The sequence below is a fragment of the Lissotriton vulgaris genome, chromosome 10 (genome assembly GCF_964263255.1).
Source record: "Lissotriton vulgaris chromosome 10, aLisVul1.2, whole genome shotgun sequence".
Classification (NCBI taxonomy): domain Eukaryota; kingdom Metazoa; phylum Chordata; class Amphibia; order Caudata; family Salamandridae; genus Lissotriton; species Lissotriton vulgaris.
In genome coordinates, this window is record NC_141698.1 from 140,089,274 (window position 1) to 140,115,501 (window position 26,228).

General features: G+C 44.4%; 1 protein-coding gene across 1 annotated transcript in view; it reads right to left on the reverse strand.

The window, feature by feature from the left end:
• The window catches only part of B9D1 (B9 domain containing 1), a 396,621-nt gene that overhangs the window by 91,926 nt on the left and 278,467 nt on the right, over positions 1-26,228 (reverse strand). Inside the window, exon 6 of the mRNA XM_086940722.1 lies at positions 3,489-3,556. Coding sequence (XP_086796848.1) covers positions 3,489-3,556 — 68 coding nt within the window. The remainder of the gene's footprint in view (positions 1-3,488; positions 3,557-26,228) is intronic.

Sequence of the window (26,228 nt, forward strand, 5' to 3'; positions counted from 1 at the left end):
GATGCACAGTCTGCCAGCCCCTTTCTGAGTGCCGAACCACAGCGCTCAGACCAATTACAACGCTGCTGTAAGGCAGCGTTGTGATTGGTCAGGGAATTCTGGAAGGCTGAGGGCTTCCTGTGGCAGGAGGACAGATGAAGAAGAGGCGGCAGCTGGTGTTTGGCGGCATAGGTAAGTGCTTTTAGCTTTCAGCGGAGGAGCCACAGCCCTGCCAGACCATTAGTTACACACCAATTAAAAACTTGTCACCGCCTAACATTAAATGTGGTACACCAGCTGAAGCAAATAATGAAATAGAAAAAGAGTTATGCTTGAAGGACAAGACTAATGAGTAAATTGTATATTATAATTTTAATCACAACCCTAGGGTACAAGGGAGGACGAACAGAACCGTGTGTTATGACAAAATCAATTTATTGCATTGGAGTTGGATGAAGCTTGTTTTGTTTTGCTGTTCTTGTTCTCTCAATCATGTGTAGTAAAAATACTAAAAAAAAACATTAAAAAGAACTGTCAGTGCAACAACCAGCTCCAAAGCTCCAGAACTATCCTCTTCTGACATCATTCCACAATCCTTTTTTTTCCTCTAGAGTGGAGATTAACATTTAAATAGGACTGATAGTGCGCTTATAGTTAGAACATTGGAAACATGGTTGTGGCAGAGTTCATTGACTTCAAGGGGTGTGGACTACAGTCCACTTCATAATTTCAAAGCTGATATGTTGGCATCCCAGCCTCGGACCCATGGGATAGGTGACAAGTAGGTTCTTAGCTCAAGAGCTAGGCCACATCAGAGGTATGTGGAGACAATGCCGTGATAATGGCTTACGAGCCTTGTAGCAGCCCGGCCTGTCTGATGAAAAACTGGGGATTAGGCCACAACTCAGGCCAGCCTGATGTTGCAAGACAATGCGAAGTAGCAGCTTGAACATGACACTTAATCGACAGCAAAGGTTGGGATAGTGATGAAATGCAAGGCGTGCACTTGAACTCTGTGAGGAACATACACAGCAGCAATCTAAACAGGGGCTGGGAGGAAGAAGGGATTTTGTTTTAATCAAACAGTTACATGGATGACTGTGGACTAGAGATTTTGGGTGCATATGCAAGATTTTCTACAGGCCAATGAAACGCCTCCTTTTAGAATTCATTTGTATGTATTTTGATTACTTCCTATTTACACTTTTTAAAATTGATTTTGTTGTTTGTATGATATTCACGAAGACCATTGTTGCTGAAGGTGCATTAATATTCAAGTAGAATAAACCTATTTTTCTTCCTGAGTAGGATGGTATCACATTTCTGCTTTTTCAGCAAGTTATTTGAACGTGTCCATCATAATCACTTGCCATATAAATGTGACAATTAATGAATAGTGTACTTAAGGCTTAATATGATACCAATGTGAGTAGGGCTTGTCTCCATATAGTGCCATGTTGGGGTATACTGTTGTTGTAGACTTTCCAACCACTTTGTAGCAATGCCAGTCAGGGACTGAGCTTACCTACCAGGGTTGAAGAAGTCTGCTGTTGATCTCTTCCAGCTTCTAGTGCAATGCTTGCATGCTAACAAAGTCAACATATCAATGCCACGCTGTAGGACAGTCATTCTCTTTGCTTTCACCCCACCCCCCATTTTTGGCCTGATGCTAGCGGTTACTCTGAAAGTGCCCTGTGCTCTCTTAACCATGCCAAGGGACAGTGCTCTATAATCTAAAGATATGTATGTTCATTGGTATAATTCTAATTGGCAAAGACAACCTATCTGTAAGTTCCTATTATATGGTAGGGCGTGTACATTTAGAGACCCCAGGGTACTTAATGCACTGAAGTGTGCACTCCTGTGGTGTCTCGTGTTATAATAAACCCAAGCCTGCCTTGCAGGCTGGTTTTAAAATGCAACTATATCCAAATTCGACTTTGGAATTAAAAGTACTTCCAACGTCCAAAACGACATGTGTATTACTCATAAGTCACCCCTAAGGGCTGCCCTAGGTGCTCCAAGAGTAGGGTGCAAAGTCATAAATAGCATGGACAATATAAAAGATGTTTTATATGCCCTGGTAAGGAAACACAGCCTTAGTAATTTTCCCTACTGTAGTGTAGTGCTGCTAGCCCAATAGACTAAAATGGGGAAGGCTATAGTTTACTTAATAAAGTCTTTGTATTGGAGCTAGCTACCAATGCCATTCAAAGTATCAAATTAATATTCATATTAAATCCAACAACTTGTCACAGCTGGATTTAATATAACTATTACTGGTGAGTAATTTTAGAACTTACTATCCTGAAGTTACTTAAAGTTGCCCTGTAGCAGCCTCTTCTGATTGGTCAGCCTTTGACAGCCTTAGCCAAGCTACTCGCTGAGTAGGTGCGAAGAGTCCTGGGGCTGCAACAATACAGCCATTTGGTGGGAGGAGATTTGCTTCCTGAAGGAGTGAGGGAGAGAAAGGGGGCTAGGGAGATAAACTGGACTTCAAAGGCTGGAGAACAGATGTCACAGTACCTAGGTCGGCTCCCACTTCCTAGATCCCCTAACAGATGGGAGCCCACTTAATTAGATCAGGAGAGGGGCGAGAAGGGGAGTGTAGTCAGTAGTTAGCCACACCTCGGAGTTGGGTTACACAGACAAGCACACCAAGATGAGACTTTATCCATGTTGATTTATTGGAGAATATTGTGTTCTGGGCTAGGAGTTTGCCAGACTTCATAGGAAGTGGCCATGTTAGAGAAAGTTTGCTTATCCCCTTTTGCTTAGGGTGCTCTCCTCCCTTAAGACAAGATATGAGGAATATATAAGGCAGCTCTAAGGAACTCACCTGATCACTGCCTGGAAAAGAAGAAGAGAAGAAGGACTGCCCTGTCGGGTGCCACTACTCCCAGCCACTAACACAACTTAACCCAATTTCACAAAAACACAAACTAGCAAACACCTACTAACATTCAGCTTACATCCATCTACATTAAGCATTCTCACCTGCATTCCCCCATCAACATTGACCTGATAACTCACATTTACCAAATCTATCACTTATAATCACCAACCCAAATGCCCACAACAAACTCAAGTTCACCGACTCATCAACCCTCACAACCACTCACCACACATGCCTGTAGTTACACAAACTCTCCCATCTATTTTATGAGGTAAACATCGGAACAACGACTTGCTCTAGTGGTCAGATGGTGTTGCATTTTAAATCCAACACTTTCGCTACTGTTGCACAGACTGGAGTTGGAATACTTAATTATACTATTCCAACACCCAGCAAACCCCTAGCGCAAGTCGTTGTTCCAACTTGCATTGTAATGGCATGCGTTGTTACAACGCGTCGTTGTAATGGCATGTGTTAAAAAGGCATGCGATGTAACGTGGCATATTCATTTTATGAAGCACCAACTCTATTGGCTTTGCAAATGTGTAGTGACTTTTGGGACAGGTCCAAACACTGTGAGAACCACAACACAGTAAAGCATCACACATTGTACCTTCTCGGCCTTCTCCTTGTGCCACAACCTTTGGGTCAGTGAATTCTGGACGACGGCCCATAAACCAGCTGCAAGAGAGGGACACAAAATAATTTTTTGTTTTCGTAAAATACACGCCAAGCACATTCTTATTTTCTAAGAATCACATTCAAAATTAGTCCTAGTCCTTTACTCAGATGGCAGCTGTTGAAAAAGAGTTTCGAAATTCAATAATAGCATAATAGTAATACATGTTTCAAAACCATAGCTCTTTACCAGACACCAGTCCGCAGAATAAAACACCTTAAACTGCATAGGTCAATATATTGATATTCAAGATTATTTAAGGGTAACACAAAAGGCAGACTCCCTGAAAGCCCTTGGAAGGCTTATTTTCTAATGTTTGTAATCACTATTGAGAAGAATTTGCAGATAATATTTGCAAACAATACAATTCATTAAAAAAATAAACAAAGAGGGACAACATCTACGGGTCAGTCAACTTAATTTATTTGAAGAGGCCAGGAGATATGCTTCTCTTAATTCATACAAGAATGTGCAGCGCAAGAAAAAACACAAAGTGAAGGGGGCTGTTCTTTAAACACTAAGGGCCAGATGAAGGTAGGCTATTACCAGTCGGTAACGGCTGAAATCGGACGTTACCGACCGGTAATAGGCTTTCCAGATGTAGGAGGGTAAAAAAAGAAGGATTCAGTAATTTACCGAATCAGTAATTTAAGGAATCGGTAAATTAACGAATTCTTAAATACCGATTCGGTAAATTACCGAATCCTGATATGTAGGGAGCACTCAAATGAGTGATTTTCCCATTTTAGGATTCGTTGTTTACCACCAACTACAAGTTGGTGGTAAATAATGACAGCCTTTGAAAAAGCATTTTTTTTTGCTTTTCCAACAGTGCCATGTTGCAGACATACATGCCCTTAGGGCATGTATGTCTGCAACATGTGCATCCATACACAATTGAGGGGTGCAACAGGGTGTCAAAGTGACACCCTGTTCACCCTTCAATGTTTTCCCCCTTTTACCGAATCGGTATTTAACGACTCGGTAATTGACATTCAATCCTATGGGCCTCCAGACCCATAGGAATGAATGGCAATTACCAAATCGGTATTTACCGATTCGGTAATTACCGAATCTTAACGATTCAGTAATTTTTAACCTACATACCATTTTCTGAATTTAAAATACCGAATCTGTATGATTTGGTATTTTAGAGTCGGTAAAATAGAATTACGTACATCTGGCTCTAAGTATCCAGGGTTAGCTTGATGTACAGTATTCTTGTCTTTAGTCAGGACATCCAATTTTTCAGGATATGGACTGAAAAGAAACAGCAAGAAACATGGTCCTTATTTAAAGGGCCGATGCTAGCCTGCTTTTCAAACATGGTGGGTAAATATTTCAGTTAGTGGCCATTTATACTTGAGGTTCTACACTTTGCGCCTCTAGTAAAGGCAGGTAAAGTCCACGATGTGAAATAAAATACGTGCAAAAATACAAGCTGTGAATATTTGACCTGGTAGATCAGCCCACCAGCTCGAGAGAAAAACTCACCATCCTAGCAGGCAGAAGCCTGATGCCCCATAAAGACCAACATGGAGGCCTACTGGAAGCAGCCCATGCCACTACTATGCAGCAAGGAGTGAAACGGTAGGATAAAGCCATTTCACAGATATAGAAGTTTCAAATCAATCAATCAAGTAGGATTTGTATGGCACAGCTAATCACCCGCGAGGGTATCCAGGCGCTGAGCTTCAGGTTGCTTGGTTGTCCTCAGTTGAATAGCCAGGTCTTGAGTCCTCTTCTGAAATCCTGAAGAGAGGGTGAAGTGCAGAGATGGAGGGGGAGGCTGTTCCAGGACTTCCTGGTGAAGTAGGAGAAGGAATGCCTTCCACTGCTGCTGCGGCGGAAGCAGGGTGTGTGTGCTAGGGAGGTGGATTGCAGGAGTCTGGAGGGTTGGTGGAAGCTCATTCAGAGGTTGATGTATGCTGGTCCTGTGTTGTGCAGGGCTCTGTAGCCGTGAGTCTGAATCTTTAATTGACATCTCTGGTGTACGGGGAATCAGTGGAAATTCGTCAGAAGAGGAGTGATGTGAGTCCGTCTGGGGAGGTCGAGGATGAATCTGGCCGCTAAGTTCTGAATGGTCTGCAGACTCTTCAGAGGTGTGTGGTAGTTCCTGTGCAGAGTGCACTTTTGTAGTCCAATCAGCTAGTGACGAGCACTTAAGCGACTGTGCATCTGGTGAAGACAGAGCCATTTGAACATTTTTCAGAGCATGCACAGTGTAAGGAAGCAGGTGGAGGCGACTGCGTTGAGCTAGTTCTTCATGGTGATTTTGCTGTCCAAGATGACACCGAGGTTTGACCGTGGTCAATGGGAGTGGGAGAAGGACCCAGTTCAGCAGGCCACCAGGAGTCGTTCCACAGGGAGGTGTCGTTTCCAAAGACGAGTTCTTCAGTCTTGTCTGTGATGATCTTGAGGCAGTTGTTTAGCATCCAGTAGGCCACGCTGGTCATGCACAGGTGGAAGTTGGCCCCTGGTGGCGGCAGTGTCTTCAGATACCAAGAGGATGAGCTAGGTGTTGTCTGCGTAGGAGAGGAGATAATGGTCAGCCCATGATTTATGACGAAGTTGGCCAGGGGTATCATGTAGGTGTTGAACAGAGTGAGGCTGAGGGATGAGTCTTGAGGGAGGCACAGATGATGTTCTTGGGCTTTGAGGTGAATGGTGGAAGGCATATTCCCAGTGCTATTCCAGTAACGAAGGATGCGATCCATTTCATGGTGTCCTCTTGGACTCCTATCTGATGAAGCCTTCTGATCAAGGTTTGGTAGGACAAAGTGTTGAAAGCCGCCGAGAGGTCGAGTTTCCTCACATACTTATTCACATCCTTCACAATACATCCGGTAAACGTGAACCTGCAGTTCTCTCAGTTATGACTGGCCTTGTTTTCACAGTTTAGCCTCAAAAAGACATTACCGGGATAGAGGAAAAAACACCCAGTTACGCAAATACATTGGCACTTACTTTTTTTACTGTCCGCAGAAGAATAAAAGACAGGGCTGTGATTCAAATCTTTGAAACCTGAGATAAAGCCCCTTGTCCCATTGGGTTAACCATCAGAGCAAAAGGCTAGATAATATGCAGCAAAAAAGCTGCATGTTGACACCAGGTTTCCCAATGGCGTTTTAGTTCTGTGTTAAAGTCCATAGAGATTTTTGTTTAACCTTGAAACAAACCAAACAGCAATACCTTGTAATGTCCTGTATCCACTGTTCTCCGAGGATTCGCCCTTTTCAATTACATCGGCTTCGCTTGGGGTCCATCGGCGTGCATCCTCGGATAAACAGAATGTGTCATGCTACAGCACTGAATTACCTACTCTAATCAATGCTCGCCTACGGTAGACAGCTCATGGTTCCTTGCTCGTCTCTGCCCATTAGGTCGCTCGGAGCTGCCTGCAGACTGGATGGAGGTCCGCTGGGCATCATTAGTTTTTTCTTTTTCACCACTAACAGTTTGTTTTTTCAAAACAAAATGCATATTGCCCATCTACAAACATATTTTTATTATTCAGTGTTTTCGATGATTGGGTCCGTTTACCTGTCAGGTTCTTTATTACTTGATGAAGCGGTCATATCTCTGAACTGTAGTAAAGCAGCAGGAGACTGAATAAACGAGTCTTCAGACTTAATCATTATTTGAATGACCCGTGCAACTGCCAGTCCATATTGTGAAACTGATTAAGCACTTGCTACATTAACTGTCCCGTAAAGACTTGATGTAAAAAAGAAAGCAGCAAGAACTGGACTTTAGCAACTAATACACTGGCACAAGTAGCGCTCAGGGGTCACTTGAGGAATTAGCACATCAACATTTCTCACTCGGAGTTCAAGATTTCGCTGCTAATGCTTTAATTAAAACACGTAGGGTCTTTTAATGCCATGTCTAGCACTGCGTGCTTCCTGACTCCAGCGTTGTTATATGGGTCAATTGATTCATCAGTGTAATTGCGTGACATTAGTAAAATTGTGTCGTTGCCCACATGTCATTGACGCCTCTATCTCATCGCAATTTACACCCTGGTACAATAAAGGATAATAGAATGACCCACTCATGAAAAAGATAAGAGCAAGGCTATTTCAGAAAGGTTTTTTAAAATAATTTTTTTAATGGCACTTGTTAATACAGACAATGGAAGCAATATAAAATCCGCGTACGCGACAGGAAGAAAGGGGAAAAGAAAGAACAATTGGGGAGGACGGACAGAAAAGGGGGGATCCTAGACAAATGCAGTATCACGTAGATATGATTTAAAATAAACCACATGCGCTGTCAAACGTATATGTAACAATACAGTTCTGTATATCCCAGATAGCATTAAGAAGTGTCAATAGTAAGGTCACAGGCTATGATGCGAGACTCCACAATAACAAGGCATGCAAGTCTTACAGATGGTCTAATTCACCCTTTGTAATCTCGAGAGATGGTGGATAGGGTACATCGTTGGCATGGATGTAGGTGAGTCAGGGTCTTGCTGGCGAAGCCAGCGGATAAACGTTTTCCAAATGTCTTTAGGTCTGGATCAGAGGGGCATGAGTTCCCAAAAATTAGATAGTTGTTCCTGGCAGTAAGTGATGTCACATAGCCATGCCATAATCTTGAGGGCAAGACGTCTGCCCCAGTGCATGGCCCCTCTGCTTTTAGCCAATAGGAACAGATTGGGGGTAGTCGTTTGCAGGTAGGGTCTCCTTGACAGAGCCCAGCAGGCCCACTAGATGACAGTATGGTATCCCCTGACCTGTTTTCGCCTGAATAGGATTATACATCCTTCCCCAAAAAGAACAACTTCTGTACATTGCCAGGCCAGGCTAAGAAAGGTAGCTTGCGGGCCCTATAGTGCAAGCAGCACGAGTCAGGGACCAGCCCCATCTGGAATAGTTGCAAAGGGGTACGATAAGTACAATGTAAAAATGTAAAATGAATTAATCGTAGTCTATATTTCGGGGACTAACTAACTGGGGCCCTCCCCCTCAATGAACTTAAATGGCAATCTATCGATTTCCATTTTAAGCAAAAGCAACACCATGACTCAATCAAAAGATACAAACCTTGCTTTGTTTGATTGTCTTCATCATTCGCTCATTCCATCTTCTGATATACCTGTGCTTGTTAACAATATCCTGCATGCAACAACATCATCCAGTCCGGAAAGTGCAACCCTTTGGTTGACACTCTCTAACCTTTTACTCCCTACTCACCCACCTCCTATCTGATGCCCATCTCCTCATACTTTAGTTAGGAGAGTTCATGTGTGGCTGACAATGATGTCTCTTCATTTTCACACAAGTTGTCAAACCACACTTGGTCAGAGATTTTTCATTCAAACTACTTTCCTCCCATTTCACCTTATTTGGCTTGAGTGACCACCCCTTCCAGTTTCTCAATGACAAAAACCTCAACTTAATTCTTCACATTCAAAGCCATCCCTTACTTCCCCTCTTCTCTACACCTTTCCCCGAAATTAACTCTCTCTGCCTACATCCTAAAGATACCCCTCCCAATTGTTTTGATACTCCACCTGTTACTCTTCACTCAAACCTCTCTCATCCTACCTAACTACAGTTTGCAAATTACTTTATATGGGCATCTCTTCTTGAAGCCTAACTGCTACTGAATAGATATAGCGTGAACTTCACTGAGAGTTGGGCTCATCACACACCTTCACCAAGGAAGCAAATATCAACATCCTAGTAGCTCTCCACTGCTAGACCTGATGACTCACTAGATGGATCTGATCAAGTCATCTCACTTCATGATAAACTTAATGCCCATCTCCTAACACAGGACTATTCTTGATCAACTTGCTAAGAATTTCAAAGTTAATCAAATGCTGTGTAACACTGATGAATTCAACTGTTGTCCTTCTCCAAATTACTAAACTAACTGGCTACCCACGTAGAACAATATTTAGTGTGCTAAGCTGCATACAAATAACTGCCACCTTCCCATACTAACAGCAATGTCCTCTGTCAAGGATGGTGATCTTTGGTAACACTTTAACATTATGAAAACCTAAAGTGTGCTCCCAATCCTGTTTGAGATCAAGACCCAGTCAACTGCAACCCATCTCCACTATCACTAATCTCGTCCTTCTTTTCAGCTATCTAAAACTGGTGTAATATAAGAACCTTATTCAGATACCTACTGAACTGCTAGTTATTCCCTTTCCTATAAATACCTACTTCTCACTGAGCTGTGTATTGCATAATTGGCGCTCCACATTTAAACTTTGTGTGGAAATGTCTGACAATATTGCTAATCTCGACCTGGAGATCTCAGTTCAAGATAGTAGTTCATAAACTTTTCACACAATGTTTTGGACCTCATTGTCCCTCTGCATTAATCCATTCTCCAATGTAGCCATGATGGTCACCGCAAAGTGGAGTTGCAGGTATTCATAAGAACACCATCTGCCATAGATGACTCCCCACTGATCAATACCACACCATCAATGCCTATCATTGGCAGTCTCTGTGTTTAATGGCTCTATAGTCAGATTCAACATCATCTATCACCCACTGCACAGGCGAGAATAATATTTTAAATCAGGAATGCATGGAGTACATCATTATCCATTTGATAATCTTCTTTTATGCCATCATATTCCTTGGTGATTTCAATCTGCATTGTGGTACAGCTAACAACAAATCGGTCAATATTGCTATTTGCTTTTCTTCACAACAACGTTCTCTGCCAACACTACAATCTACAGGTCAAGTAATAAGCCTTCTGCGTCTACAGTCAAAATCCACAGACTGCAAAGGCTCCATACTTGACCAAATTTGGTAAACTTTCTCTTACTAACCACTGTTGATCCCTTCTTAGAGGACAGGTCTGTCATCTCCAAATCACTTTCATGTTGGCCTTTGTTCAATGTAAAAGCGTTGGTCAAAAAAGGAGATTGTAGAGCTTTTTTATGCCATCATTAGTGAAATCAATGTGCATATAAGTCGAGCTCTGATGAACATTCCCACAATTGGATCTCAACAAGACGTTAATGACAACACACCTAATTACAATGATTGCATGAAAAACCTGATTGAAGGCTGCGCTCCTCTGAAGAGTAAGAAGAAAAGACGGACAACCTCAATGCTCTGTGATTCTCAAAAACATTGCACAAAGAACGAAAATCCATAAAAAGACTTGAGTATACATCTAACTCAGCTTAGGTCTGCCTGAAGAAGCCAGAAAAAACACCTTTACACGGCAAAGTCCTCACACATCAATTTTCTTTTGGATACCTCAAGGAATCACCAAAAACCTTGGTTCAACAGCTCAGCAGCCCATTTTCTTCCTACAGAACCAACGTCCCTGAATCCACCTCTGGAGACTGAATTTCTTTGTTGAGAAATTAACACACCCTGAACCCTCACTTCCCCCAACCTCTGATCCTTAAACCTTAAAGCTCAGACAACTCAACTTTATTTTATCAAACTTTAGGAGACTGTTTTACTGGAAATTATAACCAAAGTAAAAGCCACAAACCACTTCACAGAGGTTGGATCAATCTTTTAGGAACTAGTCAAACATTTGGCACCTCATGGGGCCATTTATGTGAATTTGTCACATGTGCAAGGTTTGTTCCTCGTATGTCTGAAAAGTGGACAAGTATCATCCCTTTCAAGGAAATACTACTCATATTCACAATTTAAGCCCCGTTTCAGGACTACAATTTACCTAGGGAAGGTGACAGAAAGTGGTAAAGTCTCCCAACTTTTTAATCTAATCCAGCAAAACAATCTCCTAGATAATTTACAATTGAAGACCAGACAAGGCTGTAGCACAGAGACTGTTCTTCTACAAGCTGTTAACTCATTCTGCTTCTTTGACTCTGGAAACTCTTGCTTTCTTGTCCTTCTAGACATATAAGATGACTTTGATAGGGTCAACAATCCGTCTCTGCTGAAAACAGTATGAAAAATTGAAGAGGCATTGAAGGATAAGTGTTCAACTGATTCACCTTCTACTTGTCAAACCGAACCCACACAGCCAAAATAGGTAATTAATTTTTTACCAGCTATACAAAGCACTCACAGTCTTGCAACTTTGAAAAGGTAGCTTAAATTCCTCCTGTTCCTAAGGCACTTTGATAGAGAATCAGAACATAATCTTCCCTAATAACTAAGCCCTATCACTGACTTCACAGTTGGGCCGCAATTGATACCATTCCTCATTGCTGTCCCAATGTTCCCACTGCCCTCAGAATGCTTCCACCCCTTTTCTATTTTTGCCCTGAACACCCAGCCCCAACTGGGTGTTATTTAGCGAGGGATTCTCCCCTAGGCATGAGATGTTGTACCCCTTGCCTGTTTATTTAAGAGTTGGCTGTCATATTGTCGGTATGAATAAGGATAGACTAGTTCCTGACCTATTGAATGAATTACTTCAGGGCTAATCCCACTGCTTTCAGCTCTCAAAAGTCTGATGATTTCCAAGCCTCTCTGGCAGTCCAGGGCCCCTGAACCTACTGGTCTTCAAGCCATGCCCCCCAGCCCGATAAACTACCATCTGTTATGATGACTATGGGTGCTGGGGGTGCTAACAATACTCCTCCTCTTCTCAAAAGATGGCGATGCTCCAATCATCAAGGTAGATTTCTCATCAGTGGAAGAGACAACAGGATAGAGGCTGACAGGTCCAGTAAATCTGGACACCAATATTGAAGAATCCAACTTACCATCCTGTTCAAGTAGAATCTTGCCCATGGGACTAGAAAAAAAACGATGGGAGCCCAATCTCCCTACACCCTCAGACAGGGAAACTAGTGGAGCCTCCTGAGAGAAAAAAATTTCGATGGGAGAATGAATGGTCTGGACCCTCCTCTATGTCAGAGTAAAAATTCTGAAATCTGTAAGAACCTTGCTCTTATAAAATCCAGCTCTTGTGATGGAATGAGATTTGACTTGTCTCAGTTCAGGAGGAATCCTTGATATTAACGGATTGATAAAACCTTTGTTATCCTGGTGAACTAAAATTCTCTTGAAGGCGACTGAACTAGCCAGTGGTCAAGATAACGCAATAGGAAAATACCCCCAGCATGTAATAAAGCCATAAGAGGAGATAGCACCTTTGTTAAAACCCTTGGGGAGGATTTCAGATTGAAGGGTAGCACCTTGAATTGGTAGTACTTGTTGCCTGAATAGCAACAGCCAACTTATTAAAGTCTATCGCTAAGGGTGGAGCTGTACAAGCCAAATGAGTTTCAGTCTTCAAAGCAGAGTCCACTTGTGTGTCAGAAACGTCAGTCAAAGTCGAATCCTCAGGGCTGATAGAGGTTTTGCCCATAAATGCAGTCAAGACTGAATATACCTTTAAATGATTTGGCAGAGAATCTTTACATTCTGAATAGAAAGAGTTTTTGCAAAAACCTTGAATAGAGGCTTTATCCAGATTGTTCCACTACCTAATAACCATGTACCTAATTCTGCCATGAAAAGGCATTGGCATTGAAGAGGTTTCACATATTGAGGTAATAGGCTCTCTTGCCTGTCATCCAGCACAAAAGGGGGGCCCAACTTTGTCTTTAACATCTGCCGGAATCTCTCCATCACCTCTCTTGTCACATATTCTCAGAAGAAGTTGAAGGTTTATCCATATCTGAATCTGAGGAGTTCAGGTCATCCCACTGTCTAAAACCAGAAAGCCCAGCTTTGTCTGTTTGTCTTTAGGTTTGCCTGCAACAGCCGAGACTGCCTCCTCAAACATATTCTGTTTTTTACTCTGGGTCATGAGTGGAGGAGTTTGAGTTTGAGTTTGAGTTTAAAAGTTCTTCTTAAGCGCACGTATACCAGCGGCTTCTTGGCGCTATAGCTAACGGGGACTGAGGGTGGAGGTAGGGGGGTCAAAACGGGCAGTTAATCAAAGGATTTAGTAAAAAGATGGGTTTTGAGGCTTTTGCGGAATTGTGAGTAGAGGGGGATGGAGCGAAGTTCAAGGGGAAGGGAATTCCAGAGGGTAGGGGCGAGGACAGCAAATTTAGATCCACCCCACTTCTTTCTCCGGAAACGTGGGATGGTAAGGAGGGACTGGGTGGAGGATCGTAGAGCCCTAGTAGGGACATAAGGGACAATCTCCGAGGAGATGAAAGCTGGCGCCGAACTGGAGCGGGCCAGGAAGGTAATGCATGCGAGCTTGAATTGAATTCTAGCTCGCACGGGGAGCCAGTGCAGTTGTTTCAGGAGAGGGGTAGAGTGGTGGAATTTGGGAAGATTGAAGGCCAGGCGGGCCGCCTGGTTCTGTATTTGTTGGAGGCGACGCAGACTGTATGCGGGAATGCCGGCATACAGGGCGTTCCCGTAGTCCAGGCGGGACACCACCATGGCCAGGATGATGAGTTTTAGTGCGGAGAAAGTGAAAAATCGGGACACCCTGCGAATTGTGCGCAGTGAAAGAAAGGAAGAAGATACCACAGAGCTAACCTGGGAGTGAAGGGTGAGTTGCGAATTGAGTTTAATGCCTAAGGTTTTGACTGAGGGAGAGGGAACAGGAGAGGGACCAAGAGAGGGGGGCCAGAAGAGAGGGGACCAGGGGCTGGATGAACCACCCGTCAACACCAGTTCTGTTTTATCGGGGTTGAGTTTAAGGTGGTTGTGGTTCATCCAGTCCCTGATATGAAGCATAACAGTTTGAAAATTTAGTGTAGCGGAAGGAGAAGAAAGGTTGAAGACCAGCTGGAGGTCATCCGCATAATTAAATACGGTGACCTCCATCTGTTGAAGAGAGAAAATAAGAGGGGCAATATACAGATTGAATAGGAGGGGAGAGAGAGAGGAACCCTGGGGAACCCCGCACTGAACTCTTCGGGTGTCCGCTGTATAGTCACCCAGGCGGACAGCCTGGGTACGGTCACTCAAGAAGGAGGACAACCAGACCAGGGCACTCCCCCCGATCCCCGCCGCCGCGATACGGGAGAGTAAGGTGTTATGGTCCACCGTATCGAAGGCGGCTGAGAGATCGAGGAGCACAAGCGCCTGGTGCTGATTGGTGTCCATACCCTCCCTGAGGGTGTCAAGGACCGACATAACAACAGACTCCGTGGAGTGTGCGGGGCGAAAACCGGCTTGACGGGGGGCAAGGGCACCGTGTTTCTCCACAAAGGAACTCAGAGCGCAGGTGACATGGCGCTCGAGCACCTTGGCCAGGAAAGGTAGGAGGGAGATGGGGCGGAAATTGGCCGGGACAGAAGGATCTGCCCCCGGTTTCTTCAGAATGGGCACAATGACCGCGGATTTCATAGAGTTGGGAACTATGCCTTGTGAGAGAGAACTATTAAGGAGATGGAGGGGAGGGTCTGGACAAGAGACAAAGACGTGGCGGAGAATGTGGGCAGGGCAGGGATCAAGCATAGAGCCGGATTTGATCAGTGGCACTACAGAGGTCAGATTTTCCCGAGTGATAGGGGGAAAGGAGGTTAGTGCACCTTTTGGGGGGGGACATTGAGGATCAACAAAAGATGGGGAGGGAAGGGGGATGTTGGCCTTAATGGTGGTAATTTTCTGAATAAAATAATCATTAAGAGAGAGGCAGAGGTCTTCTGATGGGGCTGGTTTGAGAGTGGTTCTGTCCGAGAACGCCAGGTTGTGAACGATGGAAAAAATTTCTTTGGACTGGTTCTCTGCTGCTAGAATTTTTGAAGAGAAGTAGGATGTTTTGGCCTTCAGGATGGCTTTTTTATACTGGTTCAAGATGTTGATGTATTCCAGTTTTAGAGCGGGGCAATAGTTTCTTCTCCAGGCCCGCTCTGCGCGACGGACAGTTAATTTGGTGGTTTTAAGCTCGTTATTAAACCACCGATTGGCGTCTTTGTCGCGTTTGGAGGTTATGCGTTTGAGCGGGGCAACAGAGTCGCAGCTGTGAGTGAGCCATAGATTTATGGAACCAACCTGGGAAGCAGTGGTAAGACCCTGAAGAGCGGGAAGAGAGTTAGTCAGGAGGGAGGAGAGATTTTCAAGATTGACACGACTCCATGATCGGACCCAGGTGTTTTTGGGTCGGAGGGTCTTAGCTGGAGGAAGAATGGGAAGGAGAAAGGAGATTAAGTGATGGTCAGACCAAGGGCAAGGGGAGATAGAAAGTGATTCCACAGGGCAGTTCAGGGACCAGATCTGGTCCAGCCGATGGCCTTTAGTGTGGGTAGGGGAGTGGACATGGGATGTGAAGTTAAGCGAGTGAAGGGTTTCGGAGAATTCCTTCGAGGAAGGGCATTCGGCAGGATCGGAGGGCCAGAAATTGAAGTCGCCAAGGAGTAAAATAGAAGAATTGTTGACAGTGATAGTGGCCAGGACCTCCAGAAAGTCGGGGAGGAACTGTAGGGGAGACTGGGGGGGACGATAAGTGAGGAAGCAGGTTAGGGGGGGAGAAGTGGAGAGTGTGCGGATTACTAGGAAGTCGGTGGTAGCAATGGTAGGTAGGGATAGAATTTGGAAGGGGAGATCGGTACGTGCGACGACCGCCACGCCGCTCCCGGCTCTACCTGATGGACGATCAGCCCTGAGGGCGTAGTAGGAGGCCGGTAAGGTGGAAAGAAGTGCGGGGAGGGAGTCGTCGCGGAACCAGGTCTCAGTTAGGAAGAGGAGGTCGGGGGTGTGAAGGTCCAGCAGGACCGAAAGTTCGTGCGCATGGGCGACCGCAGATCGAGTGTTAAGGTAGATGACTGTGAGGTTTTTCGGAATAGAGGAAGTGGCAGTTCCACCATTAGTGGGAGAAGAAGAGACTGTGGGAGGGGAGTGAAGAAGAGGGGTAGGGGGTGCTATACCAAGAGTGGTGATGAGGGAGCCGGTTGTGGCCGAGATAGGCCAGGGGCCCTGGTAGCTACGAAGTTGGTCCGGGGAGTAGGTGATGAAAGGGGCAGAGTGGAGCGCCCCTAGTCCCGGTCTGTCGCGGACGGGCGCAGACGGGCTTGCCTTAGGGGCACCTTCGGCGCGCAATCGACGCGCCCGCTGCGCTCGTCCGCTGCGCTTCCTACCAAGACACATGATTTATAGCAGCCAGACGGGAAGTGGGGGGGGCGTGGCCAACCGAGGGGGCGTGTATCAATCACGCGCCGCGCCCTCGAGAATGGCTACCCAGAAACAGGAACAGAGTCGTTGCAGCGTGGAGCGCTGTTCAATAAAACAAGAAGTGCTGGTAAGTGGGGAAGTGAGCAAAGTATTACAATGAGTTTTAAAAAGGGTTTTTAAAAAAACCGCATTTCTCTTGCTCCCGGCTGCCGCCTCAGGAGTCCTAGCGTTAGTGCGACGCCTAGCGTTGACGCGCACTATTTATATCATCAGTGAGGGGGCGTGGCCAACCGAGGGGGCGTGTATCAATCACGCGCCGCGCCCTCGAGAATGGCTACCCAGAAACAGGAACAGAGTCGTTGCAGCGTGGAGCGCTGTTCAATAAAACAAGAAGTGCTGGTAAGTGGGGAAGTGAGCAAAGTATTACAATGAGTTTTAAAAAGGGTTTTTAAAAAAACCGCGTTTCTCTTGCTCCCGGCTTCCGCCTCAGGAGTCCTAGCGTTAGTGCGACGCCTAGCGTTGACGCGCACTATTTATATCATCAGCGAGGGGGCGTGGCCAACCGAGGGGGCGTGTATCAATCACGCGCCGCGCCCTCGAGAATGGCTACCCAGAAACAGGAACAGAGTCGTTGCAGCGTGGAGCGCTGTTCAATAAAACAAGAAGTGCTGGTAAGTGGGGAAGTGAGCAAAGTATTACAATGAGTTTTAAAAAGGGTTTTTAAAAAAAACGCGTTTCTCTTGCTCCCGGCTTCCGCCTCAGGAGTCCTAGCGTTAGTGCGACGCCTAGCGTTGACGCGCACTATTTATATCATCAGCGAGGGGGCGTGGCCAACCGAGGGGGCGTGTATCAATCACGCGCCGCGCCCTCGAGAATGGCTACCCAGAAACAGGAACAGAGTCGTTGCAGCGTGGAGCGCTGTTCAATAAAACAAGAAGTGCTGGTAAGTGGGGAAGTGAGCAAAGTATTACAATGAGTTTTAAAAAGGGTTCACATAAGAAGGACTCCTCTCTTGTGCTCTTAAATGCCTTGCAAGAGTAAGCCATTCATCATCAGAAAACGGCAAGAGGATCTACCTTCTCTTAGTTGCTCTCTCCCCTTCCATTCTCACAGTGGAAAAAAGGTAATGGCCAAAACCTGTGTAACTAACTAGGGAGAGAGGTAAGAACGACCTATCACAATAGCCTAAATTACCAATGCCACTAATCCTTGCTAAAAAAGAGGGAACAGACGGGAACAGTATACTTCATGGAAGTATGGGTTAGATTCAAAATGTCCTACATGTCACCTCTCTCCTCGCTGCTCCAGAATGCTGCACAATCTCCTAAAGTGCTCTGAGAATTGTGCCTTCTGCTGCTCCCTGAATCGAAAGCATAGCCGCAGCCGTTTGAAAGGTGAGCGAACTCTGTTGCTTACTCCCACCAAAGACCCCCACAAACAGCGTGACTTTCACAATCCTGGCTGGATTGCTCCAAGTCCAACCAGGCAACAGTTCTATAAAAGATTTGACGATTTAAAGCCTAGGAGGCTCCGCCATCGCCAGGTAAACGTCTTTATGAGACAAAAAAGAAGAGGAGGAGCAGCTTTTTATTTACAGTTTGGTGTTTAGTCTCATGAGGCAGGATCGCCTCACTATTAACCCCTTCCATGCTCATGACGAGCTCAGCTCGTCATGCAGTACAGTGCTCCTGTGCTCATGACGAGCTGAGCTCGTCATGACCACACCCGTTTTTATTGCTGTCCAGCACAGCAGAGGAATCTCTCAAGCAGCAATGTGGTTAATGAATTAAAGCGCGGGAGGGATGTGGTGGTCAGAGGGCGATACCCTCATGCACCAATCAATGTGTGAAAGTGGATATATTTTCTTTAAAATATTTAAGTATACTTATAAGGAGTGCGATTGTCAATTCTTTGGTAATGAGGAATTACCAGGAAATTAGTAACCCTGGGTTCTAATTTCCCTCGGTAATCCCTCATCCAGGCAACATGAAACAAAGTAGAACCCTAGGTTTAGTTTGATACGCCGCCAAAGAGCTCTTGTGCCATAATAAGCCACAATGCAAAAAGACGATCAGTTTGGAAAAGTCAATAATACTACAAGAAAACTTTACTGGCACATAATACACAAGTTACTATTTATGCTTTAGATTACTTTTGTTACATTTGTCAGGTGCAGATCGCATAAAACATGCTTTCATTGCAACAGAAACATGTTTTTTTTAATAGAAAGAAAAATACCGGAATATACTGTGTGGTAATCTGCAGCAAAACAAGTAGAAACATGTTCAATTGATTAATGCAGAAAGTTTTTTATTTTTTTGTGAAACCATTATGCACCACCCAACCGAATATTGTTGTGCAGTTCCCTGGTTAAGATGTCTGTTCTCAAATTGAGCTACAAAAAGTGGACCAGCTACTACAATCTGCATCGAAATGAAGATTGTCCCAGTAATCTGCCAAATCAAATTACAGATCTGGGTCATCCAAGTAACATGATTGAAACTGATTCTCTCTCCTGAAGCTTTGTATTTAATTGTTGCATCTACAGTTAAGATCTATGAAATTCAAGGTAACTATGTATATATCTCTTTCCAACTGAATCACTTTGTTTTAAAATACAATCTGATGGGGGTGGGGGGGGCTATAACAGGCTGACTGAGTGTGTGACATCTAATCCCAAATGTGATTGTGTCAGATGAATGTGTGAATATTGGGGAAGTCAGAAGACGCGCCGAAGACGCGCCAAAGACAAGCCCGTCTGCGCCCGTCCACGGCCAACCGGGGCTAGGGGCCAGACCCCTTGCCGATACTCCTGCCACACTGACATACAGTGTCAAACAACTCCTGGCCCTAAGGCAGGGAGTTGGGGAGGAATGCTGTCATAACATTACAATGATCTCTAAACAAAACCGATGTAACCATTGTTCTTTCACTCTGGCCCAGCAGCGAATGCTGGGGAGAGAATGAAATTGTCCCTCATTAACTGTCGTTCCCTAAGGAAACACAAAATGGAGGTCTATGACCTATTAATAGATGGACAGCTAGATGCCTTGTTTCTTACAGAAACTTGGCTTAACGAAGACTCTGCACCCGACATAATAGATGCACTACCACCGGGGTATGAGATCAAGAGGATTGGTAGGCCCGTGGGGCGTGGAGGCGGAATAGCTATAATCGCCAAACTAGAAATATGCTGCACGCTGAAACCAGTGGATATTAAAGAAAGCGAATCCGGCTTTTTTTCCATCTTAGGTCAAGATAGTCAAATCCTGAAAGGGTTTCTGATCTATAGGCCTCCAGGTCCAGGGACCAGATTTACGGAAAGCCTGATAGAACATTTGATACAACCTGCCTTAAAGTATGAGAGGCTGCTGCTTTTGGGGGATCTAAATTTTCATTTCAATGATCCCACTAACACAGAAGCCCGGGAGATTCGCAATGAGCTGGCAGCTATGCAAATGACACTTAAATATGAACTCCCCACCCATGATCATGGGCATTTATTGGATCCTATTTTTTCCAACTGGGAATTGTTGAATATAGATACTCCGGTGCCTGTGGTATGGTCGGACCACTACCAGATCCCCTTTCAGATTGTGGTAAGAAGGGGGAAAGCACATAAGGCCGACGAGACAACTAGACGCAGGAAAAGGGTAGGCTTTTTCAGAGCTAAATTTAATGACCTTATGGAACAGGGTGGACCCCCAGTAGGTCAAGAGATAGAGGCTGCCTGCGAAATATTGGATAATCACATTTTGCAAGCCCTTGATCATACAGCCCCTTGGACCAATAACAGACCATGGAGGCAATCTAAATCTGCGCCTTGGTTTGGGCCCGAGCTTGTCAAGGAAAAGGCCGCCTGTAAACAACTCGAGAGACGCTGGAGGAAAGGTTATTCGGTGGCAAATAGGATGGCCTATAAAGCTAAGCTAAAGGGCTAACATGCCTCGATTAGGAAACATCGGACGGCACACTATAAAGACAGGATAGAGAGTGCGGAGAACTCAATGAAAGAACTGTTTGCTGTGTTCAAGGAAGTGGGTTCCCTTTCCAGCAGCGCCGGCCCATTGGAAGGCTCGATGGAATCTTGCGACCGAGTGGCCCAATTTTTCGCTGATAAAATGGGGAAAATGTATTCCTCATTCCCAGTGGAAGCTAGAACAAAGCCCATGACAGAAGATGCCACCGTTAACTCTGAAGGATCTGAGTTACTAGTATCCTTCAGTACTCCCCATGAGGACATCTTAATTGAAATAGCCTCAAAAATTAAATCAGGCTCCCCTAAGGATCCAGCACCCGCTAAAATACTTAGGGAAAGTATAAACATTCTGGAACCTCACATACGCTATCTGCTGGATCGTTCTTTTGGTTCAGGCAGTGTTCCATCAGTATGGAAAGAGGCAGTGGTACTTCCGCTAAAAATAAAAAAACTATTATCAGTGCGGAACAATTAGACAATCTACGACCAATTTCCCTCCTTCCGTATTTCTCTAAAATCGCAGAGAAAGTTGTCAATAAGCAATTGACAGAGCACATTGAAACCTGTAAACTTCAACACCCTACCCAATCAGGTTTTCGGGCGTCCTACTCGACCGAATCAGCCCTACTCCTGTCCACTGAAACCATACGTAAGTTGGTGGATGAAGGCCATACCACAGCGCTGATCCTTTTAGACCTGAGCACGGCTTTCGACACTGTAGCACATCACATCTTGCTGCAGTGTCTGAAAAAAGGAGGAGTGAGGGGCAGAGCTTTAGAGTGGCTAGAATTGTTCCTGCGGGATCATAGCTTCCGAGTCGCCCAAGGCCCTCATCAGTCTAAGAGTATTATGCTAAATCAGGGAGTGCCCCAGGGTCTAGCTTGAGCCCCACCCTCTTCAATCTCTATGTAACACCTATAGCAGAGATTACGGAGAGGTTTGGGGTTCAAGTAGTGACCTACGCAGATGACACCCAACTTGTGGTGTCTCTTGCACAGTTAGACGGGGCAGCAGCGCACAACTTCTCAGGGTGCCTCCAAGCCGTAGCAGTCTGGATGGCTAATAACTGCTTGAAATTAAACGGCAGTAAGACAGAGGTACTGGTGGTGGGACATGCACCATCGGTGTGGACATCGGCATGGTGGCCGCAAGTGTTGGAGCCTCTACCCTCACCTAGTGAACAAGTGAAGAACCTGGGTATCTGGATACACAACAAGATCTCCTTTGAGCAACACACCACTCGGGTGGCCGGACAATGTTTCGGCATTTTGAGAAATATGCGGAAAACATTGGACACAACAGCCAGAAAGACCATAGTCCATGCTCTTGTTACTTCGAGATTGGACTATGGGAATGTTCTGTATTTAGGAGCCAATAACAGATGTATCACTAGGCTTCAGCGGATACAGAATATGGCGGCCCGCATGATCTTGAAACTACCCAGAAGAGCATCATCTAAGAAAGCCCTGGAATCCCTCCACTGGCTTCCGATCAAAGAACAGGGGCTCTATAAGACCTTACTGCTCAGCCATCGTATCATGCAGGGAAAGGGGCCATCCTATCTGTTGGATGTATTGAACCCTTACATCCCGGGCCGTGACTTGAGATCGTCCGGGAAAGGGCTGGTGAAGGTTCCTAGGTTCAGAAGAGCTCGGATGGGCGGACGCTCCTTCCGAGTACAAGCTGCCCAACACTGGAATAAACTCCCACATGAAATGAGATTAGAGACTTCGGAACGCATCTTCCAGAAACAACTTAAAACCTACCTCTTTCCTCTGGCTAGAGAATGAGGAGATTAGTAGGAGAGAACTGGGTGGGGATGATTTGTCTGTTGGTTAGGGCCAGCCACACTTAGCGTGGGGACACTCTGCTCCCAGTGTAACCATGCGCTCTATAAAATGTATTATTATTATTATTAGATCTCAGTCTTCTAGGGATGTGTCAGACAACAAGCGATCTAAAAGAAAGTATCCCATACGTTAATACTCCATGCAAGTATTAAATCCAGGGCTGAGATGCCAATAGTCACCACTGATTACAAAAGTACTGCAAAGAATCCTAAAGAAAAGGAAGCCAGGTTGGTTAGCTGTAGCCTTAGAAACCACAGACAGAAAGGTGTGGGGTTTGAGTGAGAGAAGGTGGTATTGTCAAGAAATGTATATTATGGATTATTAATACCTAAATGGATGGTACCATGCATCATAGATGATAAGCAGCAGGAAGGAAAAGGGAATATGGTTAGTGAAAGCACTGGGATAGAAGAAGTAGAATCAATGGGACACCTAATGATGATACATCTTTAGGAAGTACAATATCTGCTTCTAGGTGTGCATTACCAGTTAGGTATCACACTAGAAAAAGAACAACCATATTTTGAAGGAAGTGATTTGTTATTTGTGGAAGAAGGCACTACACTTTATCTACACCTTTGCTGATTTGAATACAACTCACTCTAAATTATTCATGTATTTGCCAGTTGCTAGATTTGGTACCATAGCTCGGGATAATTATGGCTAAAGTAATCGAGTTGGTTTCCCTAGATAATGAAAGAAGATTGGAATTGACTAGGGTTGATAATGGGAGCCAAAGTTTATAAAACACTACCAGGGCTATACATTGATAAGTTGCAAGTACTCAAGGCAAAGGCCTTACGTTTAGAATCCGAAAAAAAGAAACACGATATGCTTCAGTACTGCAAAGAAACAAAGGGTTGTATGGAGTTTCAACGCATTCCGTTGTAACCCATGCCTTTTCCACGCATGTGTTACAGCGTGAATGCCTTTACCATGAATATCCTTTACCTCGAAAATGCCTTTACCACGCATACCTTTACAACAATTTTCGTTGTATAACTATGCATGATAATGACATTTTCATGGTTAAGGTTTTGTAATAAGTAGAAAATTATATACTCATGGTTTTTCGTTTCTTTCTATTGACTGAATTCTCCTTTTTCTTTCTCTGTTTTATTTTGTCCTTTTTCTATTTTTTTGTAAAATGCAGTACGTAAACGCATGTACGCAATTACGTTGTTCGTAATGCTCCTCGCCCAGACAGTAAGCACAGAAGAGCGTTGATCAGGTAACATTTTTCTTTTTTTGGTGGGGGGAAAACCCCCCAACCCGCCTTTTTTTATTTTTACCTTTAACTCACATTCCTTTACTACGTATCTTGTAGTAAAGGAATGCGTGGTAAAGGTAATACGTGGTAAATGTAATACGTGGTAACCACGCATGCGTTCTAAAGCATGCGTGATAAGTGTATGCGTGGAAACGGCCGCGTTGTAGTGGCCGTTTCCCAAAACAAAGGTGATTACAAACAGGCATTGATGCCAGAGAAACACTTTGTAACTAATCATTTTAGAAATAAAGGATGGCATAGGAAATCTTGAATATTATGTGAACCACATATATTATGTGAACGACATAGATGGAAGTCAAAAGCTTCTAAAAAGTGAAATGGCTATTTCAAGTGCTTCAAATAAAGCTAAAAACCTGCTACGGTATACACCCGTTACAACGCATCTTTTACTCCGCACTACCATTACAACGCGACTTTTACAACGCATACCATTACAACGCATTGCGCTGGGGGGCGCTCTAGGATAGGGAATAAGTATAATTTACTATCCAACACCTTCCCTAGGGTCCACGGGGACTGGAGTTAGAATAGTAAATTATACTTACCACTATCCAGCACCTCAAAGCGCTATGCGTTGTAATGGTATGAGTTGTAATGGTCGCGTTGTAACGGTAGGTAGTTGTAATAGTATGCGTTGTAACATGGTACATCCACCTGCTACCGATAATAACGGAGGAGAGCCTTTACTTCTGTAACTGCGTGAGAAGTTGGGGAGCTCAGTTTGTTGGCTTTTGTAAAGTAGTTTCTACAGCCTTTAAGGGGCCAAGATCTAGGTGGAGTTGGGATAGGGTAAATGGAATGGCTAACCCCTCGATTTGGAACCTGGTCCTGATAGAAAACTATGAATTGTCTGGTTGTGAGATTAACAGAGAATCATAATCAATCTCATTTAAACATCCTGGGCCTGATGCACACATGTACTTTGTATTCATATCAAACCCACTGCAGTTGACTTTTCAAATGCAAAGTATTAATTCAAAATGCACAAATCTATTTTGCAATTTGGTCCTTCCACGGCTAAGCGTAGTGCACAAACTGTGAACCCTTGTAGGGAATTAAAGGGGTGATCATCCATCCTTGTGACTTACAATGTTATGTGGAAGAGCTCTGCAAAAGCTGCTTCAGTCACCGCAAGGAATGCACTCTGACCACCGAGGGCAGGCAGTAAACGTTCACGAAGTGCAGCCTGGGACCTCTGGTCCCTGCTGCCTCATACACAATGTGCCAGTTTTGAGGCATCATGGCCAGTCCAGGGAATGCTGTAGCCAAATGGGTAAGTGTATGTATTTCTACCCATGTAGAGAAAGATCACACCACAAACAGCTGAGACGATGCCTAAACACTGTTCAATGATCAGCACTGGAACTTGGACCAGACTTAGATCCACGTCATAGTAAAAATGATCTTGTTCCGATGCATTTATCTTCCTACAGACACTCCACAGGTGATCTAACAAGACTGCAGCGCAGTAAACGTGCTTTATAAAAATCTCAAATAAAATGAAATAAATGCAGGATCTACTGACTGCTTTAATGACTTGGATGCTCGCTGATGAAGTTAATGAACAGACATAAATCATTTTATCATAAATCTAAACGTCACTGGTACCCAGTAACACCAATGAATAGCGGTGTGGTAGGAGCAGTTTGAAGCACTGAAGATTAAAAGGATGCCGACAGGACAGACCCCTCCAGATGTGTCCGTAACAGTTATATCACCTTCTCTCCTCCTACTCTGATTGCTAATGGATAGTGAACCTCCTAGTCCAGTGCTAACAGAACTTGGTGTTTTACTATCAGGCTAGGTTATGCCAAATTCTATAACATACACTTTTTAAAACCAATCTCAGAGACAGAAGTCACCTAATAACAAAGTGTTAGAGCCATTTACAAAGACCAGGCTTAAAACAACGAGTACAAATGAACCAACAGGCTTGAAAAGAGCACAAATGAACTAGCAGAAAGCTTGACAAATTAGGAGTGTAAAATAGCCCCTGGGATGGAAGCCACGGAGTGTACTTGATTTTGAAGACCAAGTAATGACTTAGGGCCTTATTTAGAGTTCAGCAGACGGGTTACTCCATCACAAATGTAAAGGATATGCCATCGGCAGTATTACAAGTGCCATTGAATATAATGCACCTGTAATGCAGCAGATGGGATATGTGTCATGTTTGTGACGGAGCAACCCATCCGCTAAAGTCTAAATCCGGCCCTTAGGCTTCAAACAATGGACTTGAGGGTAGAAGCAGATCAGATCACTGTGTCAGGTAAGGTAGGCAGGACACTCATGACAACAATGGGTAAGAGGGATTAGACTCCGACTTTGGGTTTGTTTTGGCCTCAAACAAATTTACTTTTCGCTAGTTAGTGATCATTGGTCATATCATGTTAAGTTGCACCGGCGCCAGGACATTTTGCACGGGTTGTTGGTAATTCAGAACTAGAACTACAATTTTAAAGCACCACATTCATCAATGCCCAGTTCAAAAACATTTCCATCAATTGAATAATGAACTAACAATCTGTACTAAATGCTGCTGTTAGGGCAAAT